The sequence below is a fragment of the Ictalurus punctatus genome, chromosome 28 (genome assembly GCF_001660625.3).
Source record: "Ictalurus punctatus breed USDA103 chromosome 28, Coco_2.0, whole genome shotgun sequence".
NCBI classification, from domain to species: Eukaryota; Metazoa; Chordata; class Actinopteri; order Siluriformes; family Ictaluridae; genus Ictalurus; species Ictalurus punctatus.
In genome coordinates, this window is record NC_030443.2 from 10,375,471 (window position 1) to 10,399,316 (window position 23,846).

Below are 23,846 nucleotides of genomic sequence, written 5' to 3' on the forward strand. Positions count from 1 at the left end.
TCTTTATTCCTTTTATACCACAGCAGTTTGCCAACTATTCAATGTTTATGAATTGAAAATGACATATATAAATATATATATATATATATATATATATATATATATATATATATATATATATATATATATATATATATATATAATTAGAGAGAGAGATGGATAGATAGATAGATAGATAGATAGATAGATAGATAGATAGATAGATAGATAGATACGTTATCTAAATAGCCAATCATGTGGCTTCAACTGTCCAGTTTCGAGGAGTCTGTGCCCAGATTCTTGTTCTTGGCTGCTAGAAGTGGAACCTGATGTGGCCTTCTGCTATTGTAGCTCATCCACCTCAAGGTTTGATGTGTTGTGTGTTCTGAGATGCTTTTCTGCTCACCAGGGTTGTAAAGAGTGATTATTTGATTTACTATAGACTTCCTTTCAGCTCGGACCAGTCTGTTCATTTTTTTCTGATCTCTTCCATCAACAGACCCTCCACAAAAACATTTTCGGGGTACCATTCAATGTAAACTCTAGAGACTTGTGTGTGAAATTCCCAGGAGATCAGCAGTTTCTGGAATAATCAAACCAGGACATCTGGCACCAACAACCATTCCATGGTTAAAGTCACAGAGATCACATTTTTCCCCATTCTGATGTTTGATGTGAACAATAACTGAAGCTCTTGACCTGTATCTTCATAATTTTATGCATTGTGCTACTGCCACGTGATTGGCTGATTGGATAACTGCATAAAGATAATGCAGCTTGTTCATAAGAAAATGCAACATAAGCTGTCTTGAAGACTGTTCCAAAGTGCTGACACTGGAGACTCTCTCCCACCTATATATATATATATATATATATATATATATATATATATATATATATATAACATAACACCTTCTAACCAATAAGATTGAATATATGTAATTTATGGAGCATATAAAAACTGGTGTCTGCCTCTAATTACATGCTGACTGGTCCAGCTGAGCCCCATCATCTGTCCCTCTCATCCATCTTAATCCTTTCATTGAATAGAGCTAAAGGGAAGCCCATGGCTACCCCAGGGGAGGTGTGTAGGAGACCATGCTAGTCTTGATGTCACTGAATCCCCATTCGAGTAGAAGGCAGATGAAGAAAAGCACTTAGAGACAGAGCAGGAGACGAGAAAGCAGCACTGCAGAAGAGCTCTTCAGCATCATCAGCTCTGCTGTGGACACAGGATCCGCTGCTTCCTTATTAGGTAAGTAGTCACATATTTCTTCTTCTTTTTATAGAATCATAGAATTGGCAGCATCAGAAGAATGCTTTCACATGTTTGTCTTAGACAATAATAACTGCACCTTCTGGCAACAAACACTGGCATGTGGTAGAGGGAAATATTTCCAGACTCGTTCTGGCAATAAGGGTGGGTCCTAGCTTACAGAAATTACACTGTGGTTTTGCCATCAGGCAAAAAAAGGGGGATATTTAGAGAAGAATTAAACTATATGTATAATCAAAGCAGAGTCAGTAATTTACAAATAAACACACCAAATAAGATAAGATGGTTATAGCCTAGATGAAATCAATATTTTTCTTCTCTTTTGATACCTGTTCAGCAGACATCATTGTTGTTTTTGAGCTTTTCTATTGTCTGAATCTGTACATGCTGCATTTTCAATGCTGCATTTTCAATGCCCCAGAGCATGGCTTCCATTAAATTAGGTTCACTCTTAATTATTACACAGCACAGATTTTTTTCTTTCTTTCTTTGGGTGGATTGCTCAGAGATGCAATATTTTAGCTCAGGGCAAATATTTTGGGATCCTACTTGATCCTACTTGATTAAGATAAACATAATTATATCAAATTTTCCACAATGTGATCAGCAGAATTAGCAGTGATGAGATATGCAGCAGTTAGAGGAGGTGTGTGCATAAACCCTAAGCCTGTTAACTGCACTGAATCTTTTACAGGTTTGATTACTTTGGCTCACTGACCCTATGACTTGTTCACACTCTTTAGCCAGCAGCAAGACTAAATGATGACTACGATATAAACTAGCAAGTCTTGGCAATATAATTGCCTAATGTTATGCTGAGATTTACCCTTGTGTTGTAATATAACTGTCTGACTAATGTCTATGAGTAAATAACCATGATATGATATATAGAACATGGGGTTTTTGTGGCTGAATACAGACTAAACATTTGTTTTCATGCAGCAAAGTTCGAAGTACTGACATTCTTCATATATTGATACAGCGCAGTGCTTTACATTAATTGTCTGAGATAAACCACACCTTGAAATTGACCAAATCCTTTAATGCTACTTGGTTAAAATGTTGTATAAAGTGCCATTGCGTCACTAAAGCTGTAGTCTGTATTATGTGCCTGGTATGAAAATCTATGTGTTTGTGTAGCTGTTGAAATAAGATTATCTGTAGTACCCTGGGTACTAGAGGTTCATTTCAGCATCTCATTTTACTCCTCACAGGCAGAACAGAAACATGAGTGTCCGTTAGGCTCCCCAAAACATGTTCAAGCAGAAGCCACTCGAACAGGTCCAAAACACACCCAGGATTATGGGACAAAGGAGGACATTGCCAGCATCTCAGATGGCTGTTAGGATACCCATTCCCATGGTATAATAAGAAGAGAGCTGAAAGCTGAGTCTATGTCTCTTATCAATTGAAAGTGTGAAAAGGATGTGCACCAAAGTCCTCTAAATGGATATTCATGACTGAAGATATTTGCTTTTGACTTTTGTGTGGCGTAAGGATGAAATGAAATGCTTTGTTGAGACCCCGTGACCTCTGACCTGCCTTCTTTAGACGAGACACCGCTGAAACACACGCAACCGCAGCTTCCCTCTTTCTATCTTTCTCACTGTCTTTTGTCCCATGTTATTGTCATCATTCCCTACAGGCAAGGGTTCGCCAGGAAGCCAAATTAAACACACGCTAATGCTTTCTGTGTGTGTTATTCACACTCCGAAAGGATCATTCAGTGTCTCTGCTGTGAGCTGCCATTTCTCTCTTCGTATATTAACACGTTAGACTGTTGGAAGTGTCAGAAGATAAGTTTAATGTGTATGTACTAATTTGTCTGACATTATTATGACATTATTATTCGATAGCTTCTAGATGTGAGACTGTAAATGTGACATTTATTTCAAAGTTAGTAGATAATGAGCTAAGTAGTTCCTATCATGCAAAAACAAAATACAAAGAGCTGTGTGTATGCGTGTGAAAGTCAGTACTCTGGTAGTCAGTGTGTCTGTGTCACTAGCCTATAGGCATTTCTACAGATGAGATTGTGGGTGTGTTTGCAGGATGTAGTTCACTGATTGTAGGGAAAATTGCTGCTGTAGTTGTATTATATGGGTGACGAGGAGATACGAGGATCGGTACCACGTTGTGCATAGCTCTGGGTGTGGTTCGCTGGGATTAATCATTTAACGCATAATGCAATAATGGGTTGTGCGATATGCACCCAGTTAATTGACATATGCGGCATGACGGCTTCACAAACTGGACCGAGAGCCATGGAAATGTCCGGCTTTCCAGAAATCCCTCAGCAGGACTACCACAGACTGTCCGGTTTACACTACACCTCTTCTTTCTCTGATGCAGAGGACTGCTGTGATGAAACGACAAGTACAAGCTCTTCCTCAGATTACCTTGGCATGGACGATTGACAGCATATTTGTTTTTATTGCTGATGTTCAGTTGCCTTCGTTAAGCCTTTGTTCAACCTAGGGAAAGTGCACTGAAGAGCATTATGGTGTCTTGGCACCTGGTCTTAAATCCCCATGCCTTTGTGGTGTGACCAATATTTGAAGTTCTTGGTCCATGTCTCACACACTATGCACTATATTCTAACACCCTTAGACTATGTACTTGGCCTTTAAGGACATGAATGTCTTAAATTTGCACTAAAAATAAATGCCATTACTGCCCAGTACCTCAATGAACAGCACCAGAACAGCCCCCATAAGATCAACCCCCAGTTTTAAAATCTAAAATGACTGCCCTAAATTTTTTGTTACCAATTTGAATCTACAGAGTAGCAGCTGAATCTGATTCTTTCTGCTACATAGAGCAGGCTATGACCAGCAAGTGCTGAAAATATCCAACTTTACACACATCATTTTTCATTTCTTTAATATAACATATGGATGTTAATAGTGCAGCACATCTCCCAGCATGAGGTTATTGAATTCATTTTGAGTCCAAATATTATCAAAGCTCCAAAAAACTACAAGAACAGCAAACAATATTATCCACATCTTAAAAGGAAAAGAAAAAGTTGCTATTACAAAACAATAATAATAAATTTTAATTATAGTAAAACTTCATTTTCAAATATAGTTTATTTAGGTTCCTGGTGTTTATTTTACGGTTACTAATAATATTTTGTGCTTTTATTGGTTGATATCACAAAGTAATGGGCCTTAATGCTTTGCCAGCTGACTGGTGAGTAATTCTACATGTGTTTAATGGTTTTCTAATGAGAGTTAAAGGTCCTACAGGGATCTGGCAGTCACTGCTGGAGACCTTGTGGTCATAGCACTTGCAAATATTCAATTAAGACAAAACATTTCAAAGTTATTAAACACAGACTAGATTCTGGATCTATAACTGAATCAAGAATGACTAAACTCTTGGAAACCATTGAATCCATTAGGTCCTATGTGTTTGATGGAAACCACAGATCAATTCCCAGTGGAGGGAAACAATATCTAAAATATTTCAGTTTTGAATAAAGTCTGGTCTTGTTCATGTACAACTTCTAACTCTTCTCCTACACTACACTACACACTACAGTACACTACACTACACAATAATACACTACAATATAATACAACACACTACACTACACACTACAATACACTACACTAGACACTACGATACACTATACACAACAGTACACTACAAAACAATACAATACACCATTATAATACATTACAATACACTATAATGCACTTGTCTACAATACATTACACTACACACATTACAATAAACACTACACACTGCACTACACTACAATACACCCTACACTACACACTACATTACAATACACACTACACTAAACACTGCAATACACTACAATACACACTGCACTAAACTCTACACACTACATTACACACTACACTACACACTACATTAGACATTACACTAAACACTACCCACTGCACTACACTTCACACTACATTAGACACTACACACTGCACTACACTACAATACATACTGCACTACACTACACACTACACTAAACACTACACACTGCACTGCATACTACACTAAACAATACATACTGCACTACACTAAACACTACATTAGACACTACACTAAACACTACACACTGCATACTACACTAAACAATACATATACACTACACTACACTACACACTACATTAGACACTACACTATACACTACACACTGCACTACACACTTCACTACACTACACTAAACACTACCCACTGCACTACACACTACACTATAATACACACTACATTACACTACGCACTACATCACACACTACATTAGACACTACACTAAACGCTACACACTGCACTACACACTACACTATAATACACACTACATTACACTACGCACTACATAACACACTACATTAGACACTACACTAAAGGCTACACACTGCACTACACTACAATACATACTGCACTACACTAAACACTACCCACTGCACTACACACTACACTACACTCTACACTACACTACACACTACATTACAATACACACTACACTACACTATACTACAATATACACTACACTACACTACAATACACACTACACTATACTACAATACACACTACACTATACTACAATATACACTACACTACAATACACACTACACTATACTACAATATACACTACACTACAATACACACTACAATACAAACTACACTAAACACTACACTACAATACACACTACACTATACTACAGTACACACTACACTAAACACTACACTACAATACACACTACACTAAACACTACACTACAATACACTAGACATTACACTACACACTACAATACACACTGCATTACACACTACACTACACACTACATTACACTACACAATTTTGTGAACTTTTTTGTTCGCACCCTGTTGTATCAAGAAGATTAACTAGCAATAATGTACAATAATTCTGTTCAGGCCTTAAGGCCATAATATTTTCCTGATAAAAATGACTTTCATAGGCATAATTACATTTAATTATGTTCATCAGACACTGTCTGGTAAAACATAAAATCAAGGAAACAAATAAAAAATAATACAGCATGATGAACTATTGTATAACCAATTTTCTATTACACTGAATTATGTTTGTATTGTGTATATGAATTCCAAATAAGGTTTTTGTAAATAAATATCAGACCTAAAGTCATTAACAAATCAGAAGTGTGTGTCTTTCAAAGTCTGTTAGGTGATAAGGGGACACATTCACTTACAAGATCTGTCTTGCTGGTATGTACAACATAAGTATGTCGCAATGTTTCTCATATGTGAGGAGACTTTCTGTTCTGTTGCGAAAAGGAAGGAAGATGTTTGCACTAGTTTAATCCAGTTCCCTATGTCATGATCTTACACTGGTTCTTATGTTCTTACATTGCTTCTCATCTGCTGTTTCCTCCATCCAATATAATGACATCATCATTACACTCAGAAGGAAATGACGTCTTTACAGGGAATGTACTGAATGAACACATACACTGTACATATGTCTGGCTGGACACAAATGAATATTACTTTATGTTTGATACAATTAATACAACAACACAGCAGATAATTAAACCTCTGCAAGAATGAATTAAACACTAGTCAGTAATTTACTACAAAGTATTAACCCAGTAGATAATAGTTAATGCAGAATTCATAGCGCATGTTAATTCAGCAGTTAATTGATGGGATTAATTCATTCCTACTGCAATGCAGTAGCATAATCTAATTTCTGTAGCCAGAAACATAATAATATTTTGACTATTTATTGGCGCCATAGAGCATTCCTCTTATTAACTTTCCTCTGAAGGAATCTTTATTAGAGTTTTTATTGGATTCAGCTTGACATTATTTATAGGACTAATTAATTAAGTTTCTGGGGTTTGGAAATTTAATCTTTTAAATAAAATATTTACAGAGTTCATACGAATGAAGACCTCTGTGTGATTTTCTGTTGGATACATTTGTGTTATTGTCCCTACATTATTGTTCATTATTGTTCACGAATCACACAAAAGTCTGTAACAGTAGAAAATAGTATGAAATCTATAAATATTTTTTGGTCATATTGTAAAACTGTAACATTGACCTGCCAAATAATTTGCCACCAAATAATGAACAATAAGTACTGAATGGCTGTTTGTTTGAAAACAAAAGAGTAGTCTCTGACTATTTACTGTAAATATAATAACTTTAATAATCTTGAACTGTGATTTCCGTCACTGTACCCCTAAGCTATGCTTCACCTACACTGTATGGCCAAATGTTTGTGGACACCTGACCATCAAACCTATATGTGTTTCTTCCCCAAACTTTTGCCACAAAGTTGGAAGCACACAATTGTAAGGAATGTCTTTGTATGCTGTAGAGTTACAATTTCCCTTCACTGAAATGAAGTGGTCCAAACCTGTTCCAGCATGACAATACCCCTGTGCACAAAGAGAGCTCCATGAATTCATAGTTTGCCAAGGTTGGAGTGGAAGAACTTGCGTGGCCTGCACAGAGCCCTGACCTAAACCCAACAAATGAATTGGAATGCTGACTGCACTCCAGGCCTCATCACCCAACATCAATGCCTGACCTCATTTATGCTCTTATGGCTGAATGAACACAGTCATGCTCCAAAATCTAGTGGAAAGCCTTCCCAGAACAGCAAAGCGGGACAAAATCTGGAATGGGATGTTCAACAAGTACATATCAGTGTGATGGTCAGGTGTCCACAAACTTTTGTCCCTATGGTGTATTTCTGGAGGTCCTTGGACCTTATGGATCTAGGCGATTATAACATGAGAAATTGTTATGCAAATATTAATGCAATTTCCACAAATATCATCATATCAGAAGGCACATGAATTGTAGCCAGCACTACTGTCAGAGCTGCTGTTATTAAATTAATCAACACCTTCTCACCAATCAGAATTCATAAAATCATCAGTGTTGTGGTATAAATAGATATATTACATCCATACTTACTGTCCCCTTTATTAGGAACACCTGCACATTCACATTCATCTAATCAGCCACTCATGTGGCAGCAGTGCAATGCATAAAATCATGCAGATACAGGTCAACAACTTCAGTCAATGTTCATATCAAACATCACAATGAAGAAAAAGTGTGATCTCGGTGACTAACCGTGGCATGGTTCTTGGTACCAGATGGGCTGGTTTGAGTATTTCAGAAATTGCTGATCCCCTGGGAATTTCACATGCAACAGTCTCTAGACATTACACAGAATTTTGCGAAAACATCTCAAATAAGCACTCTTTCTTTTAAATCGTGGTCAACAGAAAAGAAACTCAGTATGCACAACACATCAAACCATCTGGATGGGCTACAACAGCAGAAGACCTAATCAGGTTTGCAATGTCTATATATATATATATATATATATATATATATATATATATATATATATATATATATATATATATATATATATATGTGTGTGTGTGTGTGTGTGTGTGTGTGTGTGTGTGTGTGTGTGTGTGTGTGTGTGTATACCACACACAGTATCTCACAAAAGTGAGTACACCCCTCCCATTTTTGTAAATATTTGATTATATCTCTTCATGTGACAACACTGAAGAAATGACACTTTGCTACAATGTAAAGTAGTGAGTGTACAGCTTGTGTAACAGTGTAAATTTGCTGTCCCCTCAAAATAACTCAACACACAGCCATTAATGTCTAAACCGCTGGCAACAAAAGTGAGTACACACCTAAGTGAAAATGTCCAAATTGGGCCCAATTAGCCATTTTCCCAGCCTGGTGTCACGTGACTTGCTAGTATTACAAGGTCTCAGGTGTGAATGGGGGGCAGGTGTGTTAAATTTGGTGTCATCTCTCTCACACTCCCTCATACTGGTCACTGGAAGTTCAACATGGCACCTCATGGCAAAGAACTCTCTGAGGATCTGAAAAAAAGAATTGTTGCTCTACATAAAGATGGCCTAGGCTATAAGAAGATTGCCAAGACCCTGACACTGAGCTGTAGCATGGTGGCCAAGACCATACAGCGGTTTAACAGGACAAATTTCACTCAGAACAGGCCTCGCCATGGTCGAGCAAAGAAGTTGAGTGCACATGCTCAGCGTCATATCCAGAGGTTGTCTTTGGGAAATAGACGTATGAGTGCTGCCAGCATTGCTGCAGAGGTTGAAGGGGTGGGGGTCAGCCTGTCAGTGCTCAGACCATACGCTGCACACTGCATCAAACTGGTCTGCATGGCTGTCGTCCCAGAAGGAAGCCTCTTCTAAAGATGATGCACAAGAAAGCCCGCAAACAGTTTGCTGAAGACAAGCAGATTAAGAACATGGATTACTGGAACCATGTCCTGTGGTCTGATGAGACCAAGATAAACTTATTTGGTTCAGATGGTGTCAAGCGTGTGTGACGGCAACCAGGTGATGAGTACAAAGACAAGTGTGTCTTACCTACAGTCAAGCATGGTGGTGGGAGTGTCATGGTCTGGGGCTGCATGAGTGCTGCCGGCACTGGGGAGCTACAGTTCACTGAGGGAACTATGAATGCCAACATGTATTGTGACATACTGAAGCAGAGCATGATCCCCTCCCTTCGGAGACTGGGCCGCAGGGCAGTATTCCAACATGATAACGACCCCAAACACACCTCCAAGACGACCACTGCCTTGCTAAAGAAGCTGAGGGTGAAGGTGATGGAGTAAACCCTATTGAGCATCTGTGGGGCATCCTCAAACAGAAGGTGGAGGAGCACAAGGTCTCTAACATCCACCAGCTCCGTGATGTCATCATGGAGAAGTGGAAGAGGACTCCAGAGGCAACCTGTGAAGCTCTGGTGAACTCCATGCCCAAGAGGGTTAAGGCAGTGCTGGAAAATAATGGTGGCCACAAAAGTATTGACACTTTGGGCCCAATTTGGACATTTTCACTTAGGGGTGTATTCATATCTTATATATATCTAATCACAAAAGTACAATTACACAGTAAATATCTTTTTGGTGAATGTCATATTTGCTGTTCATGTATGGTCATATTATTCTTCTTTTTGTATGTCTGAAAATGTATTTAAATCATATCAGATATCAGGAAAAGTTTGTTTTGGTAGGCACTTATTTTGTCCCTTGCTTTCATTTTTCCATAGAAATTCAGACAAATGTACAAGATGTTCATTGGGGTAATGAAAGAAGACCGTTGAAATATACCTCTACTCCTCCATACGGATATGATTTAAGTCATTTATTAACTAGAAAAACGCTTACACACAATCACTGTGAAGAAGAATAGGAAAAGAACTCCAGTTTTCACTCCAATCATTATACGGTGTTTATCTTTTTTTTACTGCATAATAAATGAATTACACAAATATGTTATAAATCTTTGTCGTTTTTTTTCTTCTTCTCTTTTTTGTTGGTAGACAGATGAAAGGAATTAGGCTTGCGTGTTCAGGCAAGAAAACCACTAATGTGCAATACATGGATTCCAGCAGTGTGAAGTACTGACGCAGAATAAGATGTGGAAACTGAGTATTCCTTGTAACATGAAGGTTAGCAAAGCAGAGAGGGAGAAAAGGGGGAAAGTCAGAAGGAGAGAGAGAGAGAGAGAGAGAGAGAGAGAGAAGGGGGGTGGGTGGGGGGGGGGACGGAAACTCGTCAGTGAAAGTTTGCTCTGATCTCTATGACTCAGAGCTTCCCAAAACTGAGATTGCTCACACAGTATAAAGCACGGTGGAGTCTTGTGCACCTCAGGATCAGCTCTCCAGTGCGGTGTGGACAGAATGGACGCCATGCTGGAAAACCCAGTCTTCTCCTGTTTTGTGTTCTACAGCACAATGCTAATACTGAAGATGTACACCATTGCTGTCATCACTGGACAAGTGAGGCTACGGAAAAAGGTAATAGAGACCCAAATGCAACTTACAATCACTATTTCCCCCACATGCTTATATACTGTTTATGGGGTAGTATGTTGTTCTGAATGCAGCCTGTAACTGTAACTGCAAAAGTTTAGTAGACAACAAATATTCACTTTGCATGCTTGTTCTTCACACTGGAGAGTGATGGGAAGTCTTTAACAACTAATCCTACTGTATTAAGTTATATATTTGAGTGCAAAAGTTTGCACACCCTTGCTTTGAAATGATCAAACAAACAACAAAACAACAACAAGAAAATGAATGTGTAGGTAGGAGGTAGATTATTTATGTATTTATTTATTTATTTATTTATTTTACAGATGTTTACAGATGTTTCTTCCATCCTTACGTTGATATGGTTATACTGTATTCCTTCCTCGTCAATAATCTCGGTTTCAGGACTGTTCCTGATATTGATATTGACTCTTTATATTTTCATACCATAAATAAGACTTATATTTGATTCCACGATTGGCTGCCATTTGTGTCCAACTGATATTCCATTTACAAACATGTATAGGCATTTTCCCAATAGCCTTCTGGTATTTTAAATATAGGTAAAGTGTACTTCACAACAACGTTAATAAAACAGCACTCTAGAGCACTTGGAAAACAGCATGGTTGTCTGTCCCCGGCCACTGTAACTACACATTACCTTGAAATATAATCATTATGTCACGTATTGGGAAACTCTGGACTCTACTTCCCATCAGCCACTGCACTGCACTAGTTGTAACATGACCACCTGCACCTGATTCACGTTTTGGTTAATGAGCACTCATGGGTATAAATAGTCGTTGTCTTAGACTCCCGTTGTTCATGTCTCGATGTTTGTTTCTTGCCACAGGGTGTTTCAAGGTTGTCATAGTGTATTTGTTTCTTAGTACGTTTCTTTAAATAAATGTCCTTATCTGCATCTGCGTCTGCATCTGCTTCTGGCTCAACCATCCGAATTGTGACACATTAAAATACTTCAAATACTTTAAAATGCTGTTCTTCTCATGTGAATCCATTTAACATCTTACGAAACATCTTTTTCCACGAGTCATCCATTATAGGTTATAAAATGGAACCCTCAAACTAACTGTCCCTCAGTGGTGGAATGAACTTCCAACCTCAATCACTAGATTCAAAAAACAGCTAAAGACCCCCCCCCCCCCCCCCCCCCCCCGTGAGGACTCAACTAACCCCTAAAATGCAAACCCCACATTATTTAAAATAAATAAATAAATAAATAGAAATGACACCTCTTACTCTGCACTCTTTGCTTCTTTAGAACTCAATTATAAATCTTGTATTGCATGACTTGTATTGTTCTCTGCTTGATATATCGCTTTTGCTTATATTTCCTCATTTGTAAGTCGCTCTTGATAAAAGTGTCTGCTAAATAAATAAATGTAAATGTAAAAGTTGTACATTTAATTTGCATCCCAAAACATTCATTCAACCCTATTCCCTGAACACATTCACCCCTATGAAATATTTGAAATATTCCACAAGCGATGTGTTTAACACATCATCCAGATTTCCCAAAGATCATGGGAAGAAAAATTATTTATTATCTTCTTTATTTTCAGTGATTTTTTTGGGTCACTTTGAAAGTACAAACCTTTTACCTAAATTATAGATCGAAAGCAAATTAGTATTTAAAAGATGATTTTAATCCTAATTTTTTTTTTTTAATTAGCATTTAACAAGACCGTGCATATTGGTACATTCAGTGGAAAGTAATGGTTAACAGCAGATTGTCTCAATTTAACCCCCCTCCACACACACAGATAATTACAGAACCAATTACCCACACCCTATCATGAAGACAGGGGATGGATAAGAAAGAGAATGAAGAAAGAGAAAAAATTTCCTGGATCCACCTATCGTGTGATGAGGTGGATCACAGAATGGCCAATGAAAGCAAGTCAGATCTCAAGGAAATGTTGAAGAGGGCCACAAAGGGGTCAGGGTCCAGGTCTAGGTTCAGAGCATTATTAAGTGTTTCAAAAACATAGCCAGGATATTTGAAGGTGGTCCGCAGGAAACTGCTTGCAGCGACCGCAAGCATCACTCCTGTCTGGGAAAAATTTTGCCAATTGGGCGTTGGTTAGATGGGCTCTATCGAGTTCCTTACATTGCAGTAGGCATTGTCTGGAGCATATGGATATGAAATGTAAAAGATGATTTTAAGTAAACTATTAGAATGTCCTTAATCTCCTCGTGCCATTAACGTGGATTGTAGTTAGCCACATTTTATATATTTGTTAATTAGCTGATTTAAAAAAAAAAAAAACCTCAACTTGTTACTCATTTAAGAGTGAAATGCAGCCATTATCAGCAAAATAAACCATGTAAATAAAGATAGTGTTGTCTAACTTATTTTTGAGTGGATAAATGCATGTTTTATTATATTCAATATTGAAAAATCCTAAATGCAAGGCTAAAGGGCATCACAATCATGGACTGGCACATATATATAAAGTAACTTCTGACTAGACTCGGCTGCATCAATACACCTACAGGCTGTTTCATAATGCATGATGTCTAACATTATTCTCCAGGCTTTTGCTAACCCGGAGGATGCAGAACGCCATGGAGGAGCACAATTCTGCCGCACAGACCCATACGTGGAGCGCTGCAGAAGGTAAGAATGCAAACACTGTTATCAGATATGCACGGAATGTCAAACAACAGCAGACATTCTGCTGCACAGTAACCTATAAGCCTATAGCCTATTTTTTTTTAAATGAGAATGCTCCACTTGAAACAGAGGAATTTGACCAAAGCGTGTTTATGCCTACTGATCATTTGGGCTAAAAGAGATGATGATGTGCGTGTTTATCCCAGTTATATATGTGTTATACACACACACACACACACACACACACACACACACACACACACACAGACACACACACACACACACAGACACACACACACACACACACACATATCTTGGTCAGTCTTCCCTTCCAATTTAATTCAACAGCTTTACAATTAACTAGAAACATATCAGACCAAGACTATCTTCCTGCCTTTGGTGATTAAAAACCCCACCACCAGAAGGTAATCTGCTAAATCTGGCAACACTGGGCATCTGATCATCTGGGCTGAATATTTTCCTCCCTTTAAGGTCAGAGTGACGCAGCTCTAAATTCTGCACCCTATGGGCCTCCTTCTCAGAATTGTGGGTGGGATGTAAAAGAAGTTGTTTTTTTTTGCTCATTTTTGGGCTAATTCTCATTTTATTTCTATATTTTTTTCTCCCTGCAAGATTGAGGGGTTTTTATTTTATTAATTTTTTTTAAAGAAAACTATGGCTGGGTGCATCAACTTTGATTAGTCAATTTTGTCCCCTGACACATTTGCTCTTTGAAAGGAAAAACAAAACTCTGCATGAGTCTAAAATGTTCTCATGGATGGAGAGTTCATTCTGTCAGCCTCTCTATTCACCAATTATTGATGTGCCTGTTTCTCTAATTAACATATTTTTTGTGAGACTACAACAAATACTTAACTTTAATGTTTTTTTGAGAGTCCTCTCCAGAAGTAGCCAGTCAGGATATTCACTAGTCAAAATATCACCACCTTAAACATACCTGTCCACTGTTCCTCACTGTCAGTTCTGCTGTTTCCAAGTCTGGCACCATTGGTCGCTGTTAGACTAAAGGTACGTTCACACATAGAGTGACTTGCAGCGACAATGCGACTGGGTGTGGGCGTGTCAAGCGATGCAACAAAGTTGAGAAAAGTTTAACTTTATGCAAATTTGGAGTGACTTGGTGCAGTGACTACCAATGGGAGTGAAGAAGAGTGAGTGCACGTCAACCATGGCCACCCGTGCTCACTAGCAGAGACAGCGCTATTGTGGCAGTAGCCAATTAGCTTAGCTTAGTGGGTTTAAAGCAAAAAAATATATATTATTAAATTAATAAATAATAAAGAAACATTCACTTTTTGTTGCAATCGAGCAAAATCCCAGTGTAGCTCCTACTTTGCGTGAAGTGTCCGGCTTGTCGCTGCTTCAGTGCCCGGAAATGAGCAGCACCAAGCCGGACATTTCACCCAGGAAACCCGGAGGCCACAGGCGAAGAGCTGCAGTCCGGATCCCGGTCACCATCAAACACAAAGTGAATGACACCCTGATAGTGACGCTCACTTACTGAGATAGGAGCTACACTGGGATTTTGCTCGATTGCAACAAACAGTGAATTTCATTATTATAATTATTTGTGCTTTAATTCACTAAGGCCATAAGCTAAGCTAACTGGTGCTCGTGCTTTTGCCGCAGGTAGATGGTCGAGCACACACCACTTCTCCTTCATCTTGTAGGATGTGATGCATATATACACATGTGAATTTTATATGAGATCCTCTCTCTCTCCAGAATGTTTTATTTTAGCAGCAAGAAAACTGGTTTGTTGTCAAAAGTGGAATGTTAGTTGCACCACCCATGTTTCTATGGCAACCAGTAGTGGGAACGCCTATCTGCAACTTCATAGTACAGCGACTGGCGACTTGCAGCTATAAAATCACTGTATGTGTGAACATAGCATAAGAGCATGATGCAGTTCAGATAACTAATTCATATTCCTTCCCTGGCCACAAATACATTTCCTGCCAGATCGTGACAGATAAAAACTGGGAGTAGTTTTATAGCAGTAAACAAGGCCACTTTAACTAGAGTCATTTAATCACCATTTTCATACATTTCTTTTTTTATGTAAAAATTTAGCAAACCACAGCGATCTCTTTTTGTTTGTTTGTTTGTTAAAAACTCAGCTATTGGTAGGATAGTGGTTTTGCTTCCATGTGTTTTTATGGGTTAAAAAATAACATAATGAAAGTGTTATAGCCTGAAAGAAAACCTAAGATTTTCTTTTCTATTGAATTTTCCTCCTAAAACTTATTTTAGACAACAGGACACAAAGGAAAGATTGGCATTTGCAGAAAAGATCATTTCTGTTGATCATGTAGCTAGGTGTGATTGCACACTGTTTAACCTTAAATGGAAATATTAGATACATGGTAAATAAAAGATAAAAAAAATGAGTTTGCACTGCCTGTCTAAACAAAGTCCAGTGTTTCTTTTGACTAAATTCCAAGTTAAGTCCATTTCAAACCCAGTCCCTTTCCTTCCTCCACAAGCAGAGGATAGGAGCAGATTGAAGATATTATCACAGAACAGTATTTTTTATTTATTTTACAAACATTCCACTCCCATCATGCTCTGCATTATTATAAGCCTGTTCTTTTGCAGCTGTTGCTCCATTGGACTCTGTGGTGGAAAGTTTAAATTCTTTCTCTAAAAAAAAAAAAAAAAAAGTGCTTTCTGAAAACCTTTCAGTTTGCATGAAGGATCACTATATACAGCTAAGATAATGGCTTGCCTAAGAACAGAGGTTCTCAACCTTTTGTAACTAACGGTTACTAACATTGTTAAATCTCTGTATCTCAGACCCTCACTGAACAGAGCAGATGCAGAGAGAGGTGTGAGTGCAGAGGGAAAGCAAGACCTCACGCTTGTAGGACAGTACTGGGGATATTTGGAAAGTTATTAACGTTTGTCCAAAAAGTCACTATTTTTCGTTAGGAGCTTTTTTTGCAAAAAAAAAAAAAAGTCGCTAAGTTGGCAACACTGATCTGCACTGACAGCTAGATAAAAGGCAGACTAAGTGCCACCCCTCCCCAGCAAAAAGAAAATACAGAGGGAGAGGGAACGTGGGGTTTTTCATTTATGCACATCCTATTTGAAAAGCAATAAAATACACAGAGGACCCAAATGATGCCCTGTCTGTATTTTGTTTCTTGAAAACAATTAGCTCCCCTTTCCGATCTCTCCACGTCCCCCGTGTTGAGAACCATGGTCTAGAACATCATCACTGCCTACATTACAGATATAACATTAAAACCTCCTGCCTAATATTGTGTAGGTCCCCATTGTGCCATGAAAACAGCTCTGACCCGTCGAATCGTTGGACTCCACAAGACCTCTAAAGGTGTGCCGTGGTATCTGGCACCATGACGTTAGCAGCAGATATGTAAATTGTGAGGTGTGGTCTCCATGGAACTGACTTGTTTGTCCCGCACATCCCACAGATGCGCGATTGGATTGAGATCTGGGGAATTTGGAGGCCAAGTCAACACCTTGAACTCTTGATCATGTTCCTCAAACCATTCCTGAACTTTTTTGCATTGTGGCAGGGCAGATGAGGGGGTGTACTTGGGCATCACCAACATTTAGGTAGTGGATATGTGTGAAAGTAACATCCACATGAATGCCAAGACCCAGGCTTTCCCAGCTGAACATTGCCCAGAGCATCACACTTCCTCTGCCGACTTGCGTTCTTCCCATAATGCATCCTGATGCTATCTCTTCCCATGTAAGTGAGGCACCCACACCTGGCCGTCCACATGATAGAAAAGAAAATATGATTCATCAGACCAGGCCACCTTCTTCCATTGCTCCATGGTCAAGTTTTGATGCTCACATGCCCCTTGTAGATGCTTTCAGCAGTGGACAGGGTAATGGACCGGTCTGCAGCTATGAAGCCCCATACGCCCCGCAAGGTGTTCTGACACCTTTCTATCATAACCAGCATTAACATTTTCATCAATTTGTGCTATAGTAGCTCTTCTGTGAGATCGGAATAGACAGGCTAGCCTTCACTCCCCATGCACATCAATGAGTCTTGGGTGCCCATGAACTATGACCTCTGACCCTTTAATAAATGACTTAAATCATATCCGTATGGAGGAGTAGAGGTATATTTCAACGGTCTTCTTTCATTACCCCAATGAACATCTTGTACATTTGTCTGAATTTCTATGGAAAATGAAAGCAAGGGACAAAATAAGTGCCTACCAAAACAAACTTTTCCTGATATCTGATATGATTTAAATACATTTTCAGACATACAAAAAGAATAATATGACCATACATGAACAGCAAATATGACATTCACCAAAAAGATATTTACTGTGTAATAGATGTCCCACAGGCCACATTATTGTTTTTAGATGCAATATGATGTCAATATATTAAATTCTGTGTCCCACATAGCAAATGTGTGATAGTTACTTAATGACAATGATGATTATATATCCCGTGCCCTCTACTGATATTGGCACTCTTGGTAAATATGAGCAAAAGGAGGCTGTGAATTTTTTGTTTTGTTTTGTTTTAACCTTTATTGTTTAACCTTTCGATCTTTTGTTTAAAAAAAAAAAATTCACAAAAATACTCTGCTATCATGGATATAAAAAAAATTGCAAACAAAACACAGGTTTATCAAAAAAAAAAAAAAAAAAAAAGAAGTAAATATATGTGTGCCACAATTATTGGCACCCTTTTAGTCAATACTTTGCCAAGATAACAGCTCTGAGTCTAATCCTATAATGCCTGATGAGGTTGGGGAATACATGGCAAGAGATCTGAGAACATTCCTCCATACAAAATCTCTCCAGATCCTTCAATTTCCAAGGTCCATGCTGGTGGAGTTTCCTCTTCAGTTCACCCCACTGGTTTTCTAGGGGACTGGGATGGCCATGGCAGGACCTTGATTTTGTCGTCAGTAAACCATTACTTGTGTTGAATGTTTTGGATCATTGTCCTGTTAGATGATCCAACCACGGCCCATTTTAAGCTTTCTGGCAGAGGCAGTCAGGTTTTCATTTAATATCTGTTGATATTTGATATTTGGTGCCATGTATCCTAATAAAATGTCCAGGTCGTCTGGCAGAAAAACAGCCCCAAAACATTAAAGAGCCACCAACATATTTAACCATGGACCTGAGGTACTTTTCCATATGGCTACCTCTCTGTGTGTGCCAAAACCTCCTCTGGTGTTTATTGCCAAAAAGTTCTATTTTGGTTTCATTTAGTTCCAGTAGTGTCTGGCAAACTGAAGACGCTCAAGTTTGTTTTTGGATGAGGGTAGAGGCTTTTTTCTTGAAACCCTTCCAAACAACTTGTGGTGATGTAGGTGACTTTGGATTGCACTTTTGGAGACTTTCTGACCCCAATATGCAACTAACTTCTGCAGTTCTCCAGCTGTGATCCTTGGAGATTTTTTGGCCACTCGAACCATCCTCTTCACAGTGCGTTATGACAATATAGACATACGTCCAATTCCAGGTTGATTCATAACATTTCAAGTTCACAGGAACTTCTTAATTATCGCCCTGATGGTGGAAATGGGCATTTTCAATGCTTGTGCTATTTTCCTATAGCTACTTCCAATTTTGTGAAGCTCAACAACCTTTTGCCACACATCACAGCTATATTCCTTGGTCTTACCCATTGTTATGAATGACTAAGGGAATTTGACCAATATGTTACCTCATATTTATACCCCTGTGACACAGGAAGTCACGGATGAACAATTAACTGTTCCTAGTCACCCAGGTGTACTAAAATAATTTTAAATATCAGTGGGAACTTCAAATATATTTTTCTCAAGCCTGTATTGTGTTTGCCATTGTTTAATATCATGTCCATGAGAGCAGAGTATTTTTGTGATTATTTTTAAAACAAAATATCAAAAGGTTAAATAATAAAGACAGCCTTCTTTGCTCAGAATTGCCAAGGGTACTGTAGTTACCTAATTTATGCACAATCCCAATTAATACACAATTACTTCACAGGTAGTGCAACCCATCACTTTTACACCCAGAACATCTAAAATAGATTGAAACAAATTAGGGATTTACAGCAGTGTTATCTCTAAATCACATGAAGACTGAAGGACAATCCAGGACAGTTAAAGTTGTCATTATCTAGGTCTTTCATATTTTCAACATTCTATAAATCTTGCAGCGTGTTCAAGGCATTACACTAGTTATAAAATAAGGGTAACATAAGAAATTATGCTGATATTATCAGTCTGAGTCTGATCTATTTTATTCTTTGGAACTGAATAATGGGCATTTTGTGGGCAAGCAGGAATATTATTACCAATTCAAACACTGATAATAAGCACTTACTATATTTGAGGAATTTTTACATAAGGAAATCTGACTGGACTTTAGAGTAAAAGTTTTAGAGTAAATGTTTTGTTAGTTTTTGGATGATGTTTGGGTACACCTAAATATCTGGGCATACTTCCAAGACACTGAATCACATAGAACTCAGCCAGATGATCTAAAACAGATGTCATGGCTTTCTTGTATACGCATGCATCAACGCAAGTAACAGTGGAACCACAAATCCAAGGATTTTCCGTCTGTGCCTCATCAGGGGCCAGATCATTTCAGAAGCATTAACATATTCTAACATTGTGTGTATGTGTGTGTTTTTCAGGGCTCATAGGAACGACATGGAAAATATCTTTCCCTTCTTGTTTCTGGGTGCCATCTACTCCATGACGGGACCATCATTGATAATAGCTCAAGGTCACTTCCTGGTCTTCTTCCTGGGTCGGGTTGTGCACACTGTGGCCTACCTGCTTGCTCTAAAACCACCAACACGCTCACTAGCCTACACCATTGCTCAAGTTCCCTGTGTCTCCATGGTCATACAGATACTTCTCACTGTGTGCTTTTACATATGAGGTTCCCCAGTTCTCTACTAGGCAGGACGCTTCAGTAAGTTGTTACTAGTTTAATTATTGAATGCTTGAGGACTAAATATAATGCTTCCACACAGTACATTGTTTGTGGGACAATTATATTAACAGTTCACGCTTTTATGATAAACTGTTAAGATGGTAAAGGTCTGTTTTCATTTCATTTCGTTGTATTCATGGTAAGGCTGCAATGTCAGGAATCAAATGAAAGTTTGAGTAAGGCTTATTGTCCTTAAACTAGTGGACCTGAAAGTTTCTCCAGACAGTTTACAAAGCAGTGTCCACTCAACAAAATGTCCAGGCTCAGTAAAGGCCATTTCATCAACAACAAATCCATTATTCAAGTTTTTTTTAACTAAATAAATGGTTATCATTTTCAAAGAGGCTTACACAGTGTGGGCCTTTCAGAGCTAGTGTAGCATTAAATGAAAGAATGAAAACAGTGAACCAGTGAGTTTAAAGCAGCCATGTGCGATTCTGATAGAAATGAGCAAGTGCTAGGTGATTGCTAAAAACAAACAGATACAGTACCAATTCCACCTCTCCCTTCAGATCTCAATCAAACACATGCATGTGCACTGCCTATGATAATGGTTACATATCTGATTTAACCTTTTAAAATATATGAACAGCTATTTGTTTAGCTGTTGTTAAGGTGAGCTAGCTACATGCAAAAAGACTCACTCATTTAGCCAAAATCGGATGCAATGTCATCGACGTCAACAAAATAATGTTAGCTAATACAGGTAACTTTCCTATCTTACACTTGGGCAGTAACTATTGGGAATTAATGCTTTGGATGATTAATTCTGCTAGGAATAAGACTATGAAAGGTAAAATAATAACCTTCCCCAGAAGTAAAACTAGGTCCACATCGCTCGCTCAGCTCTCTCCAGCATCAGAAAGCCATATCAATGTTTATTGTGTTGTTCCGTGACTCTTCCTAGATACAATAGCGCACAAATGTCATCATGACATGTTTAAATTATGTCTCAGTTAATTTGCTATTATATCATCTGCTGCGTCCAGACATCCTTGAGTATAAAATTAGATCTAAACCTGTCAATGCTACAAGACATCATTTTTTCCTGGGGATTTTTGCAAAAAGCAGATAAAACATAGGTTTCCGTCTTGCAATTTTCTTCCTGTGATTAATCAGTATATCCTGCTTTTTTGAGGTTTTGTTTAGATGATAATCTACCGTGGCCTATAAGTGCAAAACGCAAATACATTTTTAAAAAAAAAAATCAGCAACAAATCAGAAAACACAACAGCAAAAACGAAAACACAGTAAATTCAGAAACATTTACTCAAAATGGAAAGGGTGACTCCTTAATGAACATCACATGCTCGTTGCTAATTGAACATGGTGTATGACTATCACAAGGAAAAACTGCACCTTTCAGTTTTGTATGTTATTACAGTGAAGAGTATTTCTTTCTTCTGAGTAACCACTCGTCCTTTTCAGTGTTCACCTACTCATCTCTGCCATTCAAAGTTGGCAGCATATCTAAAATCACATAATATGAATGCCTTTGATAAAAAACAAGCACAGATAAAAGCATGAGTACATTAATGTAGGCATGTATTTCCTCTAACTGTAAACATTCGCTGTAAAACCTCTGTAGATAATCAGTAACAAGCATGTGATGTTTAATAGGAACCTAACCTTTCCATTTAGAATTAATGCATCTCCTGGTTTGCTGTTATGTTTTTGATTTTTTTATCTTTTGATTTTTTGATGTTTTAATCTGATTTTTGCAGTCTTTTTTATATGCTGCCTGTTTTCACATTAGCTCCTGTTTTATTATTTTAGCATGTTTGCACTTTCTTTGTGCATGTGCTGCTATTATTTAACACATTAGGCCTAATAATAATGATGATTGTCTTGACTATAGAACCTAGGACAGCCACAGGAACCAGATTATTTCTCTTAGCATCATCGATCTTTCAGAATAGTTTAATCATAGGGGTTTTATTTTAAATCACACAATACAGCTTTAACTTGTGCTGGTTAAACAGTGTCTTGTGCATTAGGTCAAGGATGTTTGATATTTAATAGCAGTGTGACATTAGTATGGACATTAAAAGCTTGTAAGGTTTTAGTACTGTATTTTTCACAGTGTATTTGTATAATAAATTATTATCTATATGTTCTAGCGTATATTTTATATGTTTAAAATATTTTCAAATAGTTTGATCTCTGTAAGATGTAGCTGCCAAATATGAAAAGAAATCTAATAAAGTTATTATCCAGAAGACTTTGTGTGTGAGTATGTGTGTTGGAAAGAGAGAAGGAGTGACAGCCTCTTGGGGTTATAAAATAGTTTTTTGGTGTATAACAGCCAAGCTGAGAAGTCCTGAATGCCAACATTCCAGTTATGCAAGAGCTGAAAAGAAGTGGAAGAGAGAGAGGACGCGAAAGAGATGACATTCTTTCAATGAACAGTGTCACTCACTAAACTTGCTTTAATTTCAATTACTAGGTGACTAATCACATTGGTGCATTTCTGATATTTTCATATACACTGCTTACAAAGTACAATATTTTTGTAATAATTGTTCACCCATGAAAATTGTGTGATTTCTTCAAGAACTAATTTCACAACAGGAAATTCTGCAAGCCTAATTGCAACACTCATATGACTACTCTCATTCACCTTATAAGCTCATACTGACTGACCTAATTTGCCTTTTATATCACACCATCATAGACGACTAAGCAAAAACAAAACAAAAAAACAAAAACAACAAAAAAAAAAACCCCAAGGCAACACACCAGTGATAGAATGATGAGGATTAAAGCAAGTATTTAGATTTAGTGGATTTAGAGTTGCATGTAAAATTAAGGACTCGTTGGCATGGAGCATGCACTAGCCTGCCTCTCAGCTCAGAGCTGCTGCTGCGTGAATGTGTCAGCACATGTTTGTGGCATTTCACAAATAACTGAAGGCTATTTGTTAAACTTCTAATTATATGCATTAGTGTTTAAGCATTGTCATTTTATACTTTAAAAGAAAGGGATTTCTCAAAGAATGAAGGGGAACAAGGCACAAACAAAGTCTGTTAGAGCTCCTGCTAGGCTGAGACAGACAAATGCCTTCCTTCATGCTCAGAATGACACTGAAAAACACTTTGGCCTGGTTCTCAGGTAGAGGTGTGTTAGTATACCG

General features: G+C 38.0%; 1 protein-coding gene across 1 annotated transcript; it reads left to right on the plus strand.

Annotated features, from left to right (window-relative positions):
* Window positions 1-10,893: 10,893 nt before the first annotated feature.
* Window positions 10,894-22,937, plus strand: ptges (prostaglandin E synthase). Its single transcript, XM_017459721.3, has 3 exons — window positions 10,894-11,095; window positions 13,669-13,751; window positions 20,409-22,937. The coding sequence occupies exons 1-3, from the start codon at window positions 10,979-10,981 to the stop codon at window positions 20,656-20,658; spliced, it is 450 nt and encodes a 149-aa protein (XP_017315210.1). The 5' UTR covers window positions 10,894-10,978; the 3' UTR covers window positions 20,659-22,937.
* The last annotated feature ends 909 nt before the right edge of the window (window positions 22,938-23,846 follow it).